Consider the following 23421-nt stretch of genomic DNA (forward strand, 5'->3'; position numbering starts at 1 on the left):
AGACACACAGGGGCATTGTTTCATATTGTTATACATTGTTCTAACCTGGCTGCTGCTAAGTCGCTTCAGTCATGTCCGACTCTGTGCGACCCCATAGACGGCAGCCCAACAGGCTCCCCTGTCCTTGGGATTCTCCAGGCAAGAACACTGGAGTGGGTTGCCATTTCCTTCTCCAATGCATGAAAGTGAAAAGTGAAAGTGAAGTCGCTCAGTCGTGCCCAACTCTTAGCGACCCCATGGACTGCAGCCTACCAGGTTCCTCCATCCATGGGATTTTCTAGGCAAGAGTACTGGAGTGGGGTGCCATTGCCTTCTCTGGTTCTAATCTGGAGAACTTTATAAATACTGATGCGTGGTTCCCACTCCTAGAGATTCTGATTCAATTGTTCTGAAATGCATTCTGGGTATCATGGGTTTTAAAGTACATAGCCAAATAGTTCTTTCCCTCTTAGACTTCTCCTGAAATCTAGACCTGTTCATGCAACTGATCCTTAGCTATCTTTGCTTCAGTATCCCACAGGCATCTCAAACTCACTGTGTCCTTTCACTTAAACCTGGCTATCCTCTTCCTCCATTGTTTAAAAAAGAAGAAAACATTAGTATTGAGTAGAGCAGACCTCTTATTCTAAGTGACTCCTATCTTTAGGTAAATATAATCCTGAGATTAAAATAGACGTGGCAGACCAGTGATTGGCTGCTGTATAAATTTATAGTGCTATATAAATTTATAGTGCTTCCATGGAATTTAAAAGTCTAGCAAATTCAAGCACTGACTACTGGAGTTGTCATGGTTCCCTCCTGAACGCTGAAGAATAATGCTCAAATGTTTTATATCAAAGTAAATTGCAACAAACCCATGGGTTTTATTGTCTATAAGAAAGAGTCACCTGTCAGATTTCAAGTGACCAGGGGAATTTGGTCAGCTAGCCTTTTTACCATGGGCTCACCCTGGAATCAAAGGTTGGGATTCCCTGGTGGCTCAGATGCATTGCATCTGCCCGCAATGCGGGAGACCCGGGTTTGATCCCTGGATCAGGAAGATCCCCTGAAGAAGGAAATGGCAACCCACTCCAGTACTCTTGCCTAGAAAATTCCGTGGATGGAGGAGCCTGGTGGGCTACAGTTCATGGGGTCGCAAAGGGTCGGACATGACTGAGCGACTTCACTTTCTTTTCTTTCACCCTGGAATCAAGGGAGACTTGGTCCACTCAAACTACACGGGCCTCACAGTGGAAGAGGGGTGAATCCCCAGGGGAAAAGGTGGGTCTTGTTAAAAGAAGAGGCATCAGAAGTTGGGCTGTACATAGAAATCCCCAGTACAGTCTCTGCAGGAGCAAAAAGAAAGACATTTTATTTATCTGGGAGAAAGAAGGAAGTTGAAAGAGAAGGTACAATAGGGGATAAATCTGGGAAGAAGGGCAGAGTAGGAAGAGATATAGAGATAGAAAAGAAATCTAAAGTACTGCCAATGATAATAGTTTTATTGATAGAATTCATGTTCCTCAATATCCCAATATTGTGAATTTAAGAAGTCACTTAATTATCTGTTTAAATCAAATGTTTAGGCTCCTTAAAGATTTTGTTTGTAAGGAAAAAGACCATGTCATTCAGGTACTCAGAAGTTACTATGCAGTCTTTTAAAGTGAGAACCTCCTAAATTTGAAGGCCTTTCTTTATAGGAGACAAATACTTTTATGAAACTATGAAGAGTGAGGACTCACTAGGCTTAAACTATATAAAATGGGTGAGCTGCTTTTACTAGATAATAAACTTTTCCAGCACAGAGACCATCCCAGTCCTGTAAATTCTTTTGTATCTTTGTCTAATTGTAAAATCAGAATGAAAATAAATATTCACCACATTCTGTTTACCAAAGAGCTCAGCCTGTCTTGCTATTTTGTTGTTGTTGTTGTTCAGTCGCTCAGTCGTGTTCAACTCTTTGCAACCCTATGGACTGCAGCACACCAGGCTTCCCTGTCCTTCACCATCTCCCGGAGCTTGCTCAAATTCACGTCCATCGAGTCAGTGACACCATCCAACCATCTCATCCTCTGTCATCCCCTCCTCCTCCTGCCTTCAATCCTTCCCGGCATCAGGGTCTTTTCCAGTAACTTGGCTCTTCGCATTAGGTGGCCAAAGTATTAGAGTTTCAGCTTCAGCATCAATCCTTCCAAAGAATGTTCAGTGTTGATTTCCTTTATGATTAACTGCTTTGCTCTCCATATAATGAAAAGATTGGCAGTGATACATAGAAGCAGTATGATGTCAGAGGAAACTTTTCCTTTCTGCCAAGTGCCTTCTGTGTAACTTTAGGTGAGCCACTCAAGGGACTTATTTCTGAAACGGAAGTGATATTGGCTGGTCGTAATAACAGCTGATATAAGATTGTTTAAACATCAGCTGGAGTTAAGTAAATGAAATAGCTTTGTAAACAGCAAGTACCACACGCCTGTAAGATGGTAGTGGTGTGCATTTTTAATTTTGGTAAGAAAGGATGTGGAGGGAAGAGGCAACATGCCTAGTATATTTGACACCAGAGCAGCTCCATCACCCTGTTCTCAGACCCACAGTCAATCCATTGTCTTCAGCCTTCAGAACCCTACTGGTATAACACCAAAAGAGACTGCTTTTAGAGTTCTGTCATAGGAAAGTTTTCTCTTGTGTTTTCTACCATAAATACTTATATTAGAGAATTACTGATTTCATCTTTGTCATGCTTTGCTTGGGCAGACGGAATTCAGAATACTATACTGATGTGCCTTTACTCCCCTACTACCAGCCCAGCCTCTCTGCCCTCCCCACCCCTTCTCCCTAACACTGTCCCCTCTTTCTCTCACATATACACACATGTGTAACACTAAAGTATACATCTGCTGCTGAGTTGCTTCGGTCGTGTCCAACTCTGTGTGACTCCATAGATGGCAGCCCACCAGGCTCCTCTGTCCTTGGGATTCTCCAGGCAAGAACACTGGAGTGGGTTGCTGTTTCCTTCTCCAAAAGTATACATCAGTTATTCCCAAATGTGAGGAGCTTTTTTAAAAGTCCAGTTTCCAGGCCTCACCTCTGGAGAGCCTGATTCAGTATGTCTGGGAGGAGGCCCCAGAACTACAGATCTTCAAAGCACCCCATGTGTTTTTGGTGGGCACTCAGTGAGGGAACCCCTTACCGGTGACTGGATTTGTATTTTTCTGTGTTCATAATATTCTACATTTCACTATGGTCCTGATTTTCCATTTCTGTTTTGCCATTTTATTGTCTATATCCTTCTTTCATCTTAGAGATCATCTCAATATAGAAAAGGAATTTAATTATTTAAAAAATGGAAGAAATCTTTGCTTTTTCCCCTTCACTGAAACCATGAACTCTTAAAATTATGCATGCAGAATGCAAAGGTGCAGGTTTGAAGGGTCATAAATCAGCTTCAAGTTTCTCAGCAGGATGTATATTAAAATGTATGACCTTTGTTCTTAAGAGTAGATCACTAAAGAACTTTTCATACCATGAAGCACAGTGAAAAGCATAGGTAATATATTACTTGAATCTCCCTCAAAAATGTATAAAATTATTTTATCTATTTAATACTGAAGTTTTTTCTTTTTTGGTCCTTCATTATAAAATTCACAATTGCAAAAGAAAGAAAAAAAATAGGCAAATACAACAAAACATAGAATCTTCCGAGAAACATGGTAACTTATTCCTTGGTTCTTATAGGATTATATGAAACAGAAAAAAAGCAATATTAGAAGCAATGACTTCCAATGGTTTCTCAACTGAGGAGCATGAAATAACATTGCTCAGGCTGTCTTATTGTTTATGCTTTTAAAAATTCTTTTGCTGTGACTTTATGTTGAATGCCCATCAATGTGAATATTAACTGATCGATTCAGTTTTTTATAAATGAATCATCAGTTTTAATTAGTTGATGTAAACAAGCATTGATAAAGTATTCCAGACAGAACTAAATAATGCATCAATTTTTATAAATCTCTTGTGAAAGGGATATTCTCCCCAGATGAGGGGAGTGAGGCTCAGGGAAGTTTAGTCATTTTCTCAAATTATTTATCTAGTAAATGACAGAGCTGAGTATTTCCCTAATCCTTGCTCTGTGCATCCAATGGACTTTGTCCCTTCAGAGCTCTGGCCACACCCAACCTACCCACACTGGTCTGCTGAGTATCTGTCAACCTGAAATTTTTTTTAACTATCATATCTTAAAAACGCCACATCACATTAGGCTGCTCAGGTGTGTCCAACTCTTTTGCAACCCCGTGGACTGGACCCCACCAGCTCCTCTGTCCATGGGATTTCCCAGGCAAGAATACTGGAGTGGGTGCCATTTCCTACTCCTGGAATCTTCCTGACCCAGGGATTGAACTTGCATCTCCTATACTGGCAGGCAGATTCTTTACTGCTGAGCTGCCTGAAAAGCCTGAGAAATGTATGTTCAACATTATTTAAGGTAAAAGATCAGAACGCCTTGTGAAATGATTGAGGAAAGTGAGAGTTAAGAGGGAAAGATTCAGAGGAGAGAGAGTGGGTGCAGTCTTTTCTAGCTCACGAAGCCTCCATTCCCTGCGGCTGGGGGTTGTCGTCAGAGAACCGCACCCTCAGCAAGGACTGAGGCAGCCTTGGGACTAAAAGAAAAAGCAAGCAAGAAGGTAGACTAGCAATGAGGGTATAAGATGTAAGGGAAGGAAAAAGCAGGGAGAGGGAAAAAAAAAGAGGAAGACTATGAAGATGGGAGGATCTTCCAACAGAATAAAGCATAGTTAAGCGCAACAGTACATCAGTTCACCCCTCCAAGTGTTTGCCTGCCTTCTCTTTACAATTCCTAGGACAACTGCAGATGACTAGCTCCAGTAAAATCACGCCCCTCAGATCTGTATCTCCACTGGTCAGGTTCACTTACGTAATGTGTTTGCCCAGCAGATGGCCTTTCCTGTGAATCAGAGATGATTACAAGGAAAGAAATATAAGTTCAATAGGGTCCAGGAACCCCAAAGCCTTCTCTATTAGTTCTTAGTGTTTGCTCCAAGTAGCATAAATACCTCAAGGCAACTCCTCATCTATGTAATTAAAAACTTTCGGGTGTCCAGGTGTAAGCAATGCAGGGTTGCAGCGAACAGTGTCAGGTCTCAGGCCTGTCTCACCACCGCTTATCAGATACCCACTGTGGTCCAAATATGTGCCGAATGTTTGATACTTTTGTTCTAACCATCACAACTCTTTATTAGATTGTAACGTGTTAAATGTTAAAAAGATAAAACGATTGTCTGAGGACACCTTACAAATAGGTGAGAAAGATGAGAAGCTAAAGGCAAAGGAGAAAAGGAAAGATATATGCATTTAAATACAGAGTTCCAAAGAATACAAGGAGAGATAAGAAAGCCTTCTTCAGTGATCAGTGCAAAGAAATAGAGGAAAATAATAGAATGGGAAAGACTACAGATCTCTTCAAGAAAATTAGAGATACCAAGGAAATATTTCATGCAAAGATGGGAACAATAAAGAACAGAAATGGTATGGACCTAACAGAAGCAGAAGATATTAAGAGGTGGCAACAATACACAGAAGAACTATACAAAAAAGATCTTCATGACCCAAATAATCATGACAGTGTGATCACTCACCTAGAACCAGACATCCTGGAATGTGAAGTCAAGTGGGCCTTAGGAATTATCACCACGTACAAAGCTAGGGGAGGTGATGGAATTCCAGTTGAGCTATTTCAAATCCTAAAAGATGATGCTGTGAAAGTCCTGCACTCAGTCTGCCACCAAATTTTGAAAACTCAGCAGTGGCCACAGGACTGAAAAAGGTCAGTTTTCCTTCCAATCCCAAAGAGAGGCAATGCCAAAGAATGCTCAAACTACCACACAGTTACACTGCTCTCACACTCTAGCAAAGTAATGCTCAAAATTCTCCAAGCCATGCTTCAAAGTACATGAACCGTGAACTTCCAGATGTTCAAGCTGGATTTAGAAAAGGCAGAGGAACCAGAGATCAAATTGCCAACATCTGCTGGATCACTGAAAAAGCAAGAGAATACCATAAAAACATCTACTTCTGGTTTATTGACTACACCAACGCCTTTGACTGTGTAGATCAGAAGAAACTGGAAAAGTCTATGGATCACAAGCACAAATCATACAAAGGCAATTCTAAGTCATTCCACAACAAACTGTGGAAAAGTCTTAGAGAGATGGGAATACCAGACCACCTCACCTGCCTCTTGAGAAATCTGTATGCAGGTCAGGAAGCAGCAGTTAGAACTGCACATGGAACAACAGACTGGTTCCAAATAGGGAAAGGAGTACGTCAAGGCTGTATATTGTCGTCCTGCTTATTTAACTTATATGCAGAGTACATCATGAGACACACGAAACTGGATGAAGCACAAGCTGGAATCAAGATTGCTGGGAGAAATACCAATAACCTCAGATAATCAATGACACCACCTTTATGGCAGAAAGTGAAGAACTGAAGAGCCTCCTGATGAAAGTGAAAGAGGAGAGTGAAAAAGTTGGCCTAAAGCTCAACATTCAGAAAACTAAGATCATGGCATCCAGTCCCATCACTTCATGGCAAATAGATAGGGAAACAATGGAAACAGTGAGAGACTTTGTTCTTTTGGGCTCCAAAATCACTGCAGATGGTGAGAGCAGCCAAGAAATTAAAAGATGCTTGCTCCTTGGAAGAAAAGCTATGACCAACCTAGACAGTGTATTCTAAAAAGCAAAGACATTACTTTGCCAACAAAGGTCTGTCTAGTCAAAGCTGTGGTTTTTCCAGTAGTCATGTATGGATGTGACAGCTGGACTATAAAGAAGGCTGAACACCAAAGAATCAATGCTTTTGAACTGTGGTGTTGGAGAAGACTCTTCAGAGTCCCTTAGACTGCAAGGAGATCCAACCAGTCAATCCTAAAGGAAATCAGTTCTGACTATTCATTGGGATGGAGAAGGCAATGGCAACCCACTCCAGTACTCTTGCCTGGAAAATCCCATGGACGGAGGAGCCTGGTAGGCTGCAGTCCATGGGGTTGCGAAGAGGCGGACACGACTGAGCGAATTCACTTTCACTTTTCTCTTTCATGCATTGGAGAAAGAAATGACAACCCACTCCAGTATTCTTGCCTGGAGAATCCCAGGGACAGCTGAGCCTGGTGGGCTGCCGTTTATGGGGTCGCACAGAGTCGGACATGACTGAAGCGACTTAGCATAGCATAGCATAGTATTCATTGGGAGGACTGATGCTGAAGCTGAAACTCCCAATACTTTGCCACCTGATGTGAAGAACTGACTCACTGGAAAAGACCCTGATGCTGGGAAAGTTTAAAGGTGGGAGCAAAGGGTTGACAGAGGATGAGATGGTTGGATGGCATCACTGTTTTGACAGACGTGAGTTTGAGTAAGCTCTGGGAGTTGGTGATGGACAGGGAAGCCTGGCTTGCTGCAGTCCGTGGGGTCACAAAGAGTTGGACATGACTGAGCGACTGAACTGAACATGTTAAATTTAAAATAATCCCTGTGGGGAATTCCCTGGTTATCCAGTTGTTAGGACTTGGCACTTTTATGGCTGAGGGTCTGAGTTTGATTCCTTAGTGGGGAACTAAGATCCTACAAGCTCGAAGGCATGACCAAAAACTAAATAAATAAAATAATCTCTCAGTTCAGTTCAGTTCAGTCGCTCAGTCGTGTCCGACTCTTTGCGACTCCATGAATCGAAGCACACCAGGCCTCCCTATCAATCACTAACTCCAGGAGTTCACCCAGACTCACATCCATCGAGTCAGTGATGCCATCCAGCCATCTCATCCTCTATCGTCCCCTTCTCCTCCTGCCCCCAATCTCTCCCAGCATCAGAGTCTTTTCCAATGAGTCAACTCTTCGCATGAGGTGGCCAAAGTACTGGAGTTTCAGCTTTAGCATCATTCCTTCCAAAGAAATCCCAGGGCTGATCTCCTTCAGAATGGACTGGTTGGATCTCCTTGCAGTTCAATGGACTCTCAAGAGTCCTCTCCAACACCACAATTCAAAAGCATCAATTATTTGGCGCTCAGCCTTCTTTACAGTCCAACTCTCACATCCATACATGACCACAGGAAAAACCATAGGCTTGAATAGATGAACCTTTGTTGGCAAAGTAATGTCTCTGCTTTTGAATATGCTATCTAGGCTGGTCATAACTTTCCTTCCAAGGAGTAAGCGTCTTGTAATTTCATGGATGCAGTCAACCATCTGCAGTGATTTTGGAGCCCCCAAAAATAAAGTCTGACACTGTTTCCACTGTTTCCCCATCTGTTTCCCATGAAGTGATGGGACCGGATGCCATGATCTTCGTTTTCTGAATGTTGAGCTTTAAGCCAACTTTTTCACTCTCCACTTTCACTTTCATCAAGAGGCTTTTTAGTTCCTCTTCACTTTCTGCCATAAGGGTGGTGTCATCTGCATATCTGAGGTGATTGATATTTCTCCCGGCAATCTTGATTCCAGCTTGTGTTTCTTCCAGTCCAGCGTTTCTCATGATGTACTCTGCATATAAGTTAAATAAGCAGGGTGACAATATACAGCCTTGAGGTACTCCTTTTCCTATTTGGAACCAGTCTGTTGTTCCATGTCCAGTTCTAACTGTTGCTTCCTGACCTGCATACAAATTTCTCAAGAGGCCGATCAGGTGGTCTGGTATTCCCATCTCTTTCAGAATTTTCCACAGTTGATTATGATCCACAGTCAAAGGCTTTGGCATAGTCAATAAAGCAGAAATAGATGTTTTTCTGGAACTCTCTTGCTTTTTTGATGATCCAGCAGATGTTGGCAATTTGATCTCTGGTTCCTCTGCCTTTTCTAATACCAGCTTGAACATCAGGAAGTTCACGGTTCACGTATTGCTGAAGCCTGGCTTGGAGAATTTTGAGCATTACTTTACTAGCATGTGAGATGAGTGCAATTGTGCGGTAGTTTGAGCATTCTTTGGCATTGCCTTTCTTTGGGATTGGAATGAAAACTGACCTTTTCCAGTCCTGTGGCCACTGCTGAGTTTTCCAAATTTGCTGGCATATTGAGTGCAGCACTTTCACAGCATCATCTTTCAGGATTTGAAACAGCTCAACTGGAATTCCATCACCTCCACTAGCTTTGTGTGTAGTGATGCTTTCTAAGGCCCACTTGACTTCACATTCAAGGATGTCTGGCTCTAGGTCAGTGATCACACCATCGTGATTATGTGGGTCGTGAAGATCTTTTTTGTACAGTTCTTCTGTGTATTCTTGCCATCTCTTCTTAATATCTTCTGCTTCTGTTAGGTCCATATCATTTCTGTCCTTTATCGAGCCCATCTTTGCATGAAATGTTCCCTTGGTATCTCTAATTTTCTTGAAGAGATCTCTAGTCTTTTCCATTCTGTTGTATTCCTCTATTTCTTTGCATTGATCGCTGAAGAAGGCTTTCTTATCTCTTCTTGCTATTCTTTGGAACTCTGCATTCAGATGTTTATATCTTTCCTTTTCTCCTTTGCTTTTCACTTGTCTTCTCTTCACAGCTATATGTAAGGCCTCCCCAGACAGCCATTTTGCTTTTTTGCATTTCTTTTCCATGGGGATGGTCTTGATCCCTGTCTCCTGTACAGTGTCATGAACCTCATTCCATAGTTCATCAGGCACTCTATCTATCAGATCTAGGCCCTTAAATCTATTTCTCACTTCCACTGTATAATCATAAGGGATTTGATTTAGGTCATACCTGAATGGTCTAGTGGTTTTCCCTCCTTTCTTCAATTGAAGTCTGAATTTGGCAATAAGGAGTTCATGGTCTGAGCCACAGTCAGCTCCTGGTCTTGTTTTTGCTGACTGTATAGAGCTTTTCCATCTTTGGCTGCAAAGAATATAATCAATCTGATTTCGGTGTTGACCATCTGGTGATGTCCATGTATAGAGTCTTCTCTTGTGTTGTTGGAAGAGGGTGTTTGTTATGACCAGTGCATTTTCTTGGCAAAACTCTGTTAGTCTTTGCCCTGCTTCATCCGTATTCCAAGGCCAAATTTGCCTGTTACTCCAGGTGTTTCTTGACTTCCTACTTTTGTATTCCAGTCCCCTATAATGAAAAGGACATCTTTTTGGGGTGTTAGTTCTAAAAGGTCTTGTAGGTCTTCATAGAATCATTCAACTTCAGCTTCTTCAGCATTACTGGTTTGGGCATAGACTTGGATTACTGTGATATTGAATGGTTTGCCTTGGAAACGAACAGAGATCATTCTGTCGTTTTTGAGATTGCATCCAAGTACTGCATTTCAGACTCTTCTGTTGATCATGATGGCTACTCCATTTCTTCTGAGGGATTCCTGCCCGCAGTAGTAGATATAATGGTCATCTAAGTTAAATTCACCCATTCCAGTCCTTTTTAGTTTGCTGATTCCTAGAATGTCGACATTCACTCTTGCTATCTCTTGTTTGACCACTTCCAGTTTGCCTTGATTCATGGACCTGACATTCCAAGTTCCTATGCAATATTGCCCTTTACAGCATCGGACCTTGCTTCTATCACCAGTCACATCCACAGCTGGGTATTCTTTTTGCTTTGGCTCCATCCCTTCATTCTTTCTGGAGTTATTTCTCCACTAATCTCCAGTAGCATTCAGTATCCTATCATTTTGCCTTTTTATACTGTTCATGGGGTTCTCAAGGCAAGAATACTGAAGTGGTTTGACATTCCCTTCTCCAGTGGACCACATTCTGTCAGACCTCTCCACCATGACCTGCCCATCTTGGGTTGCCCCACGGGCATGGCTTAGTTTCGTTGAGTTAGACAAGGCTGTGGTCCTAGTGTGATTAGATTGACTAGTTTTCTGTGAGTATGGTTTCAGTGTGTCTGCCCTCTGATGCCCTCTTGCAACACCTACCATCTTACTTGGGTTTCTCTTACCTTGGGCGTGGGGTATCTCTTTACGGCTGCTCCAGGAAAGCACAGCCGCTGCTCCTTACCTTGGACGTGGGGTATCTCCTCACCGCCGCCCTTCCTGACCTTCAATGTGGGATAGCTCCTCTAGGCCCTCCTGCGCCCGCGCAGCCACGGCTCCTTGGACGTGGGGTTGCTCCTCCTGGCCGCCGCCCCTGGCCTCGGGCTTGGGGGCATGGGGTAGCTCCTCTCGTCGCCACCCCTGACCTCGGATGCGGGGTAACTCCTCTCGTCGCTGCCCCTGACCTTGGACGCGGGGTAGCTCCTCTCGGCCGTTCCTGCGCCATCGCAGCCTGGCATTCTCGGCCGCTGCCCCTGACCTCAGACGTGGGGTAACTCCTCTTGGCCACCGCCCTTCGGGCATGAGGTCCTCCCGGCTTCTGCCCCTGACCTCGGACGTGGGGTAGCTCCTCTCGGCCACGCTTAGTGCGCCGGTCGCAGCCGCCTGCGCTTGGGGAGCTCTTTATAGAACAATGTCAGTTAACAGAACGAAAAACGGGACTGGAAAATTTGCTATTTTTTAACCATGAATGGAATAACTGATTGAAGCAAGTCATCAATGGATGCTAAATGATAAAGTGGACAGAAGATGCACAGTCTCAAAACATCATGCCCTGGTTAGTTATTAATTACAGAGAGCTAAGAGATCCCTTTACAATAGTAAAACTTGTGATACATGAGCCACATGAACAAAGTAAATCACCAGTAATGGGACAAACTGGTATTATGTGCCTTGTGTTGGTTTGTAATGGGAAGTGTTCTCACTGAAACGTTTAGCCTGAATATAGCCATGAGGAAACAGACAAATTCAGATTTAGGGACATTTTAGAAGTGGCCACAAATGGCCTGAATTCTTCAAAACTATCAATGCCATGAAAAAACAAAGGAAAGTGATCTAAACTAAAACAGACTACAGAGACAACAACTAAATGAAGTGTGTGGTCTTTGGTTATCCTGGATGGATAAAAACCAGGTACAAAGTTATTACTGGAATTACTGGGGAAATCTGAAGGTAGTCTGCATTTTAGATAATAACAATAACATTGGGTCAGATTTCTTGGTTGACTTGGAGCTGTGGTTAGGGAGGGAACTGTCTTCTAGTCTTAGAAATCTGTGAAGTATTTAAGTACCATCAAGTTTGCAATTTACTTTTGAAGAGTTCAAAAACAACTAAAGTGTTACACGGAGAGAAAGCAAATGTGGCAGAATGTCAAGAATTCATGAACTTTTGTGAAATTGAGACATATGATAGCTTCAAACTGTCTGTAGGCTTGAACTTTTTAAAACAGAATTGGGAGAACACACAGTACTATTGATCCTACTTTCTCAAGAATGGAAACTTAGGTTGAGGCCACCCAGCCAGTACGTGCTAGAGCTTATATTCAAACCCAGGACTTTCTGACTCTACAAGCTGTTCAGGAATATATTTTGGCCCTGGGATAGTCAGTGTGACCACAATCAGTGTGAGATGGTCTTGAAAAAGAATGTCATGTATTTCCATCAGTTTCTCAGACCAGAAGAGAGAGGGGTCTCTCCTGAGAGCTGAGGGCCTGGGTTTGGAGTACAAGTCTACTGCTGCCCTCCTTCCCCAACCCCTTATGAAACAGGCAGGCTTTTCCTTCTCCTATGAAATTTACAGACAGTGCTTTTGGATTCACTTGACATCAGTTATTAAGGCCCAACGCAAACCCTTGTGGAATGCTGAGATCTAAATTAACTCTGACTTTTCGTCATCTCAGAACACAAAACCTAGTAGACAGCAGAAGACAGCTCTAAAGAGGTCAGCATAGTACCCGTTCTTGTGGACTTATTTCCCACTGATGACATCTGAAGGAAGGAAGGGTGCAGGTGAGGGCTTCTCTTCAAATCCTTTGACCCCCTTCTTCAAAGAATTTATCAACTATTTATGAAAACTATGATCTGCTCTATCTGGTGTGTATGAGGTGATTAATCATGCAATAATGTATTCAATTGAATTTGAAAATATCCATCTCTGGTAATGTCTACTTCATGTTCATGAATTTAGATAAATCGGCTCAGGCTCCGTGGTGGATGGCGTTTGGCAGTTTAAATTTTCTTTTAATACCTTGTTATTAAAGATATTAAATACCTTTAGGTATGTTGCTCCTTGATAATGTATTTTTATAGTAGGTAAATAAGTCCTGATTAAATGTCTTCAGTTACTATAACTAGGTAAAAAGGAAGCTTATTCCTTGGTGGCTTGTGGGCAGTAGCCCCACTTCTCCCTTATGTGGGTTTTATCCTACATCTAGCTTTTGGATTTTGTGAATTGCTGACAGGAGCCAGATCTTTTTTTGGAGAGTGTGCTGTGCAGAGAGGAGGGAAAAGCCCACAGTAGGTTAGTGGTATCATTAGCAATTTGTTCTTTAAGAGCAGGAAAATATAATCCAAGGGTTGGAAGCTATTCTATATAGGTTGGCACTTCCCTCTCACTAGGAAATGCTTATTTTCTCTGCTCCTAAAAATGGGTGTTTTTTAATGTTTAAATAAATCCCTGCAGTGTCTCTGTACAATGAAAGAGCTGTGCTTCAGTGCCTCCTGTGGGGAATGAGTCAGAGTCCAGCCTGCGCTGTGTTTCAGCTGCCACACGTGGAGGGGAAGAGCAGGGGAAATCACATTTTGCAGGGGACCTTTCACAGTTTTTGAATGGAATTTTTTAGTAAGTTTGAGGGAAAAACAATAAAGAGAATGTGGGAGACTGGATCCTTAAGTACTAGCTTAGTAGCTCTGAGAGACTTTTGATCAAGCCTTTCATCCTCTTGTGTAACTCAATGCCACTAAATAATTTTCCAGGCTGTCTCTAGTCATTTCTAGTGAAAATATGGCTTTACCACATGAATTCAGAGTCACTTCCCTCCCACCTGGAATAACTGCCATTTTGGTCACAGTCAATGTATTTAAGAGCCTAAATACATCTACCCTGGGTACATTCCTGAGGGCCCCTGGTGGCTCAGACGGTAAAGAATCTGCCTGCAATGCTGGAAACCCAGGTTTGACCCCTGGGTTTCTAAGATCCCCTGGAGAAGGAAATGGCAACCCATTCCAGTATTCCTGCCTAGAGAATTCCATGGACAGAAGAGCCTAGCAGACTACAGTCCATGGGGTCACAATGAGTCGGACATGATTGAGTGACTAACACACACACACACACACACACACACACACACACACACACTTGAGGTGGGTACATATCTGAGGGTCCAGGTAGATAAAAGAATATCAACAGGGCTGCAAAAGCCCCTGCAGAGGCTTGGGACTATGGTACCCCCTTGAGGAATATGGTTGTATGTCTCTTGGCCACAGGACTCACTACTCACACTGGGTACTTTTCCTCTCTTGGACTCTAAAGGGTTTCTAGCAAAGAAATATACACACCCATGTTTGAAATAAGCAGCAGGAGTAGGACCACATGTCTCAATTAGAGTTGCAAGGATCAGTTCTGTAGATCTGGGCAAGGTCGAGATTGCATGAAACCATGAAAAGGGTAAAAATCAGAGCAACATGCAGAATTCCATCATGGTGGAATCTAGGAAACTGGTGGTGCTGCATGAGAGAGTAGCCTGTGTGGTTCCCATTGGCTCTGACACAAGAGCCAATGGGAACCAAGAACATGTGAGTGTCAGAGGCTAGGTTAAAATTCAGATCCTTCAGATACAGGCAACCATTAAAGATTGAATTCCTCCAAGTTTGGCATACAAAGCTCCTGACTTTCTTTCTTATTGGGTTACAGCATAGCATCATCTCTTAGCAGAGATAATTATGGAAGTTAAAAAATTGTTAATATCTCAGCCCCAGAACCTTTATGGGATCATCTCTTTTTCTGGACAGAGGTCAACCCTCTGGAGATGTAATGAGACCAGCAGTTCCTAGGATTTCCAGTGCTTTGCATAAAGTTAACTTTTAAAATGGTGTGGTATGACAACTTGTTGTAATGCATGGACCACTTCATGGGAGTCTGCAAAAACTGGCTAGGGATTAAATCCCAGGCGGCATTAGTGGTAAAGAACCCACCTACCAATGCAGGAGATGTAAGAGATGCAGGTTTGATCCCTGGGTCAGGAAGATGTCCTGAAGAAGGAAACAGCAACCTACTCCAGTATTCCTGCCTGGAGAATCCCATGGACAGAGGAGCCTGGTGGGCTACAGTCCATAGCATCACAAAGAGTTGGACACTGAAGCAACCTAGGACACACCATAGAAAATCTGCTCCTTACCAAAACCTGAAAAGTTGAATGGCCTTTGTGCTCTCTTAACTTTCTAGCTGTCACACCCTTAGTGATGATTATTGGAGTCTTGCAACAGCAAAGAAAGTATGGAGCTGCATTCTTTTCTGTCCTCCATAAAACCATGCACAAGGTTTTGGGATGTTTGAAAATTTACCTGTTGAGTGAAGCATTAGATACAGTGTTTCTCTATGAATCGTTAAACGTATATAAAAAGTTCAGTTCAGTCGCTCAGTCATGTCCAACTCTTTGCGACCGCATGAATTGCAGCATGCCAGGCCTCCCTGTCCATCATCAACTCCTGGAGTTCACTGAGACTCACGTCTATTGAGTCAGTGATGCCATCCAGCCATCTCATCCTCTGTTGTCCCCTTCTCCTCCTGCCCCCAATCCCTCCCAGCATCAGAGTCTTTTACAGTGAGTCAACTCTTCACATGAGGTGGCCAAAGTATTGGAGTTTCAGCTTTAGCATCATTCCTTCCAAAGAAATCCCAGGGCTGATCTCCTTCAGAATGGACTGGTTGGATCTCCTTGCAGTCCAAGGGACTCTCAAGAGTCTTCTCCAACACCACAGTTCAAAAGCATCAATTCTTTGGCGCTCAGCTTTATTCACAGTCTAACTCTCACATCCATATATGACTAAAAGCATAGCCTTGACTAGACAGACCTTTGTTGGCAAAGTAATGCCTCTGCTTTTGAATATGCTATCTAGGTTGGTCATAACTTTCCTGCCAAGGAGTAAGCGTCTTTTAGTTTCATGGCTGCAGTCACCATCTGCAGTGATTTTGGAGCCCAGAAAAATAAAGTCTGACACTGTTTCCACTGTTTCCCCATCTATTTCCCATGAAGTGATGGGACCGGATGTCATGATCTTTGTTTTCTGAATGTTGAGCTTTAAGCCAACTTTTTCACTCTCCACTTTCACTTTCATCAAGAGGCTTTTTAGTTCCTCTTCACTTTCTGCCATAAGGGTGGTGTCATCTGCATATCTGAGGTGATTGATATTTCTCCCGGCAATCTTGATTTCAGCTTGTGCTTCTTCCAGTCCAGAGTTTCTCATGACGTACTCTGCATATAAGTTAAATAAGCAAGGTGACTATACAGCCTTGACGTACTCCTTTTCCTATTTGGAACCAGTCTGTTGTTCCATGTCCAGTTCTAACTGTTGCTTCCTGACCTGCATATAGGTTTCTCAAGAGGCAGGTCAGGTGGTCTGGTATTCCCATCTCTTTCAGAATTTTCCACAGTTGATTGTGATCCACACAGTCAAAGGCTTTGGCATAGTCAATAAAGCAGAAATAGATGTTTTTCTGGAACTCTCTTGCTTTTTCGATGATCCAGCAGATGTTGGCAATTTGATCTCTGGTTCCTCTGCCTTTTCTAAAATCATCTTGAACATCAGGAAGTTCACAGTTCACATATTGCTGAAGCCTGGCTTGGAGAATTTTGAGCATTACTTTACTAGTGTGTGAGATGAGTGCAATTGTGTGGTAGTTTGAGCATTCTTTGGCATTGCCTTTCTTTGGGATTGGAATGAAGAAATATGAATTTGAAAGATTTTTTTTAAATCTGAGGTATGAAAAAAACCTTTTTTTTGAAAGTAAAAATTGCATTTAGTTACAGTAAATCAATCTGACTTATCCACAGTCAAAACCTCCTTTCACTCATCATATGACTCAATTTTTAAAAATGGGCAAAAGATGTGGATATTTCTGAAAAGAAGACATGTAATTAGCCAACAGGTATATGAAAAGGTGCTCAAATTCACTAATTATAAGAGAAATGCAAATAAAAACAATGAGATCTCTCCTCAGACTTGTTAGAAAGTCATTTATCAGAAAGGTGAAAGATAACAAATATTGGTAAGAATGAGGAGAAAAGGGAACCCTCAGATACTGTTGGTGGGTATAAAAGTTGGTATGGCCATTATGAAAAATATTATGGAGGTTCTACAAAAAATGAAAAATAGAACTACTATATGATCCAGCTATCTCTCTCCTGGTCATATATGCAAAGAAAATGAAAACCCCCTTTTAAGGAGGGATCTACAAGCCCATGTTTATTATAGCATTATTCACAACAGCCAAGATATGGAGACAGTCTAGAAGTCCATTGATGGATGAAGGGATAAAGAAAATGTGATGTATCTACACGTATCTTATGCACATATACCATGGAATATTACTCATAAAAGAAGGAAATTCTGCCATTCGTGACATGGATAAACTTGGAGGACATTATGCTAAGTGGAATAAGCCATATACAGAAAGCCAAATCTGGCATGAACTTCTCTACATCTAGAATCTAAATAGTCAAATGATAGAAATAGAAGACTGGTTGTTACTGGGGGCAGGAGGGATGGGAGACATGTTGGTCAAGTGATACAAAGTTTTAGTTATACAACATGAATAATTTCTAGAGATCCACTGTACAACAATGTAACTATGGTTAGCAATATTGCTTACTAGAAATTTGCTAAGAGGATTGATCTTAAACTCTCATATCAAAAAAGAAAAATTGAAAATAGTAACTATGTGAGGTGATGGATATATTAATTAGCTTTGATACATATATCAAATCACCAAGTTGTATGCCTTAAATATATACAATTTTAAATTAGCTTACATCGAATCACCAAGGACAAGATGGTTGGATGGCATCACTGACTCAACGAACATAAGTTTGCGCAAACTCCAGGAGATGGTGAAGGACAAGGAAGCTTGGTGTGCTGTAGTCCATGGGGTCACAAAGAGTCACACGACTGAGTGGCTGAACAATAGATGGGCTTCCCAGATGGTACCAGTGGTAAAGAGCCTGCCTGACAATGCAGGAGACTTTAGAGACACAGGTTGAATCCTTGGGTCAGGAAGATCCCCTGAAGGAGGGAATGGCACCCCACTCCAATATTCTTTCTGGAGAATCTCATGGACAGAGGAGCCTGGTGGGCTACAGTCCACAGTGTCGCAAAGAGTGGGACTGCAGTGACTTAGCACCGCACAGCACATAGACACGTTAAAGGGAATCAGCTTATACAAATATGGAGATGAAGTCCGATGATGTACCATCTGCAAGCTGGAGACTCAGGAAAGTCAGTGGTGTAGTTTTGAAGCCTGAAAGATAGGGAGCGGATGGTGGAGAGTTCAGCTTGGGTTTGAAGGCTGGAAACCAGAATGGCTGAGGGCAAGAGAAGATCAGTACCACAGCTTACAGTCAGGCAGACAATAAATCCAACCTTTCTCTGCCCTTTTGTTCTGATCATTCCCTCATTGTGTTGGTTGATGCCCACTGTTGGCGAAGGCCCTGTGCTTTACTCAGTCCACTGACTCAAATGCAAATCTCTCCTAGAAACACCCAAAAATAATGTCTAACCAGCTATTGGGCATCCTTTGGTCCAGTCAAGTTGCCTCATAAAATTAACCACCACAGTTGTATAGCCATAGCTAGCTATAAGGAGGCTGGCAGATAATGTCTCCAGCAGGTATCCGTGTTCCCAGAAGGAAACTGATTTAGAAGTGACAATCAGCAATGTACTGCCTGACTGGCACTTCTCACTGTTAAGGTTGTTATCTTCCATAACCATGCCTTGTTTCTAAGAGGATGGTGTTAATATATAATTGAGCTATCTGAGGAAAAAAATCAAATAGATTTTTGTCAACTAAATAGAGTGCTGTGACAATAAAGTCTTATTACCATGTTGAAGTGTCAACTCTTTCATATACAGTTTCCTGGGATTAACTGCCTGCTCAGACCAGTCACCAACTCGGCACCTTGGTTGCCCTCTACCTCTTAGTATTGGGTTGGGCTTCTCATACCAGAAGCATTAGGCAGAAGAGCTCCATTTCTGGTAAAAGTTGTAAATGAAAGACAGGTTTCCTGACTAGGCTGAAGGATTAGGTCTTTGCTTTCTCTGAGATCATGTATGCCTTTCTATTTCAAAGGCTTTTTTTTTTTTTAAATTTTTTAATTTCAGATACACACATGCTCCCCATCCTGAACCCTCCTCCCTCCCCCCTCCCCATACCATCCCCCTGGGCCTTCCCAGCGCACCAGCCCCAAGCATCCAGCATCGTGCACTGAACCTGGACTGGCATCTCGTTTCATACATGACATTTCATATGTTTCAATGCCATTCTTCCAAATCTTCCCACCCTCTCCCACAGAGTCCATAAGACTGTTCTATACATCAGTGTCTCTTTTGCTGTCTCGTATACAGGGTTATCGTTACCATCTTTCTAAATTCCATATATATGCGTTAGTATACTGTATTTATGTTTTTCCTTCTGGCTTACTTCACTCTGTATAATAGGCTCCAATTTCATCCACCTCATTAGAACTGATTCAAATGTATTCTTTTTAATGGCTGAGTAATACTCCATTGTGTATATGTACCACAGCTTTCTTATCCATTCATCTGCTGATGGACATCTAGGTTGCTTCCATGTCCTGGCTATTATAAACAGTGCTGTGATGAACATTGGGGTACATGTGTCTCTTTCCCTTCTGGTTTCCTCAGTGTGTATGCCCAGCAGTGGGATTGCTGGATCATAAGGCAGTTCTATTTCCAGTTTTTTAAGGAATCTCCACACTGTTCTCCATAGTAGCTGTACTAGTTTGCATTCCCACCAACAGTGTAAGAGGGTTCCCTTTTCTCCACACCCTCTCCAGCATTTATTATTTGTAGACTTTTGGATCGCAGCCATTCTGACTGGTGTGAAATGGTACCTCATAGTGGTTTTGATTTGCATTTCTCTGATAAAGAGTGATGTTGAGCATCTTTTCAAGTGTTTGTTAGCCATCTGTATGTCTTCTTTGGAGAAATGTCTGTTTAGATCTTTGGCCCATTTTTTGATTGGGTCATCTATTTTTCTGGAGTTGAGCTGTAGGAGTTGCTTGTATATTTTTGAGATTAGTTGTTTGTCGGTTGCTTCATTTGCTATTATTTTCTCCCATTCTGAAGGCTGTCTTTTCACCTTGCTAATAGTTTCCTTTGATGTGCAGAAGCTTTTAAGTTTAATTAGGTCCCATTTGTTTATTTTTGCTTTTATTTCCAATATTCTGGGAGGTGGGTCATAGAGGATCCTGCTGTGATGTATGTCAGAGAGTGTTTTGCCTATGTTCTCCTCTAGGAGTTTTATAGTTTCTGGTCTTATGTTGAGATCTTTAATCCATTTTGAGTTTATTTTTGTATATGGTGTTAGAAAGTGTTCTAGTTTCATTCTTTTACAAGTGGTTGACCAGATTTCCCAGCACCACTTGTTAAAGAGATTGTCTTTAATCCACTGTATATTCTTGCCTCCTTTGTCAAAGATAAGGTGTCCATATGTGCGTGGATTTATCTCTGGGCTTTCTATTTTGTTCCATTGATCTATATTTCTGTCTTTGTGCCAGTACCATACTGTCTTGATAACTGTGGCTTTGTAGTAGAGCCTGAAGTCAGGTAGGTTGATTCCTCCAGTTCCATTTTTCTTTCTCAAGATTTCAAAGGCTGTCACAAGTCAAAGGTGACCTTTGGTCTCCTAGAATCAGTGTACTGCCACTGAGGTGCACAGGACTTACTAGATAAACGTTTGCAGTTCACCAGCAGAAGCAAATTAATTGTCTTACAAAAGCAACTTTGTTCATGTGTGCTAAGTTGCTTCAGTCATGTCCAGTTCTTTGCGACCCCATGGACTGTAGCCTGCCAGGCTCCTCTGTCCATGGGATTCTCCAGGCAAGAATACTGGAGTGGTTGCCATGCCCTCCTCCAGGGGATCCTCCTGACCCAAGAATTGAACTTGCATCTCTTATGTCTCCTGCACTGACAGGTGTGCGTTCTTTACCACTAGTGCCACCTGGGAAGCCCCCCAAAATAAGGACAGATTCTGACCATCTATGTCAGCCCGTTTTCTCATGGCCAGCTGGCCTTCTGCAAATGATCCAGAACTCTGCAGCACAGTCTCAGCTGGGGTGATGTATTATGCAGATTAAAGACATAAATCCTCTGGAGAATACAGACCAGGAAGATAAAAAAAGGTGTTCATAATAATAAGCTTTAAAGGAACTCAGCCTGTTCTCTGGGCTTTGTAAAGACATGAAATTTGTATAAACTTTGGGGATCTTTAGTTAATTGTTCTTTCTCTAAATCCAGTTATCTGACAGTGAATTTCTTCAATAGAAATTATTTGTGACAAGTCTTAACACAACCAACATTTTTTTTCTTTCATTTTTCAGAAAGCTGGGGAAAAAGCAATTGACCTGCCATCTTCTTGTCTTCCTCTGCACTAAAGTACTAAGAGCTCCATGGATTTTAACTGGAGTTTTTAATCAGAATTTTTCCTTTCTTGTGTGCTTTTTAAACTCCCGTTCCTCCCCCAGGCCTCTGATCTCACAGAGCCCTCAGGAATTTCTGCTTTCCCATCCAGATTTCTTCCTCCTCAGGCAAACTCCCAACTAGGGAAAGGGTATGAGCAAGGGATTCAGGGCTGCACGCAAATCATGTGGCTTCGCAGTTGCTCTCTTCTCCCCAAAGAGGCATCTGTCTTATTTAGCACCACTGCTAGCACATCTTTAGCACTTGATTTGCAATAAAGACAAATTTAGGATAGAACATTATTCTAAAGCTGGTTTGGCCTAAATGCCACAGGAGGAAAAAACCAAAATCACTGTACACAGTGGTGTGCGTGTGTGTGTGCATGTGTGTGCGTGTGTTGCATATACCAGAAAAGTGCTAGCAGTGTTTCTTCAGAGTTCAGTGTGAACACACAAACACTCAGTTAAACCAACATCCCTTTCTTGCAGAAGATACTAAAAGGAACACCTGTCTACCATATGTAAGCTATGACTTCCCTACTAAAAGGTTTTCCATTAAGATAGGTTTTTCAGATTTTGGTGCTTGTAAAGTCCTAAAGATAGTGGTTTTGTCATTTCCCTACTTTCATTGAGAACATCCATGGACTGCACTGGATGTTTTATATGATTTTTATATCCCAGAGACTGTAATAATAAAAGCCAACATTGAGGAGGCACAAAGGTATGCTTTAATTTCTTTAGGATTTATTTAGATATTTAGATTTATTTTCAGAACTAGAGTGGTCCATTTTCTCCAAACTGCAATCATTGATTTAATCATCTACTAAGGCAATGGCACCCCACTCCAGTCCTCTTGCCTGGAAAATCCCATGGATGGAGGAGCCTGGTAGGCTGCAGTCCATGGGGTCGCTATGAGTTGGACACGACTGAGCTACTTCACTTTCACTTTTCACTTACATGCATTGGAGAAGGAAATGGCAACCCACTCTAGTGTTCTTGCCTGGAGAATCCCAGGGATGGGGGAGCCTGGTTGGCTGCCGTCTATGGGGTTGCACAGAGTTGGACACGACTGAAGCGACTTAGCAGCAGCAGCAGCAGCAGCAGCAAGTATATATTGGGCACTCCATATATATGTATTGGGTTCCATACATTGGAGAATACAAAGCAGTCTATTGTTCTGTTTTCAAGAATCCTGCCCCATAACTCAGAAGATAAATACTCATGTATAACGCTTTTACAGTGACACAAAATAATATCATATGGAATTAAAAGCCAAATGAGAAGTATAAATATTAAGTACTATAATGACTTGATAATGACTTAATAATGAAAACAGGAAAAATAGCTTGAAGGTAGAATTTGTCCTGGAGTTGAAAAATGGACAGACTTTGAGTATGTTGAAAGGAAAGAGATGGTATTCTAGGCAGTGAAAGTGAAAGTTGCTCAGTCATGTTCTATTCTTTGAGACCCCATGGACTGTAGCCCACCAGGCTCCTCTGTCCATGGAATTCTCCAGGCCAGAATACTGGAGTGGGTAGCCTTTCCCTTCTCCAGGGGATCTTCCCAAACCAGGGATCGAACCCAGCTTTCCCATATTGCCGGAAGATTCTTCACCAGCTGAGCCTCCAGGGAAGTCCAAGAATACTGGAGATGGTAGCTTATCCCTTCTCCTGCAGATCTTCCCAACCCAGGAATCAAATTGGGGTCTCTTGCAAGGCAGGCAGATGATTCTAGGCAGAGAATGTAGAAAAATGTGCTTAGATGATGAGTTGGGTTTGTTTGAAGAAGTGTGGGTAACTCATGAGAACAGAGAAGTAGCAAGAAATATTCCTAGAAAGATATTGTGAGTGTTCAGCCTGGATAGGCAAGGGTGTGGAGGGGAGACATGAAGTGCTGCAAAGCCCATCACCCCCTAGAATAATTCTACCATGCGAGAA

At 42.2% G+C, this 23421-nt stretch overlaps 1 protein-coding gene across 8 annotated transcripts in view; it reads left to right on the forward strand.

The window, feature by feature from the left end:
* RAB3C (RAB3C, member RAS oncogene family) overlaps window positions 1–23421 on the forward strand; it is a 365186-nt gene that overhangs the window by 287979 nt on the left and 53786 nt on the right. Inside the window, exon 4 of one of the 8 annotated variants that reach the window (XM_086361832.1) lies at window positions 21407–22817. The exons of the other annotated variants lie outside the window; for them this stretch is intronic. Coding sequence (XP_086217958.1) covers window position 21407 — 1 coding nt within the window. The 3' untranslated portion in view covers window positions 21408–22817. Of the gene's footprint in view, window positions 1–21406; window positions 22818–23421 lie in introns of those variants that run through there. 8 annotated transcript variants of the gene reach the window in all.

Source organism: Bos grunniens, chromosome 20 (assembly GCF_055505025.1).
Source record: "Bos grunniens cultivar Pamir isolate PY7600 chromosome 20, Bosgru_T2T1.0, whole genome shotgun sequence".
NCBI classification, from domain to species: domain Eukaryota; kingdom Metazoa; phylum Chordata; class Mammalia; order Artiodactyla; family Bovidae; genus Bos; species Bos grunniens.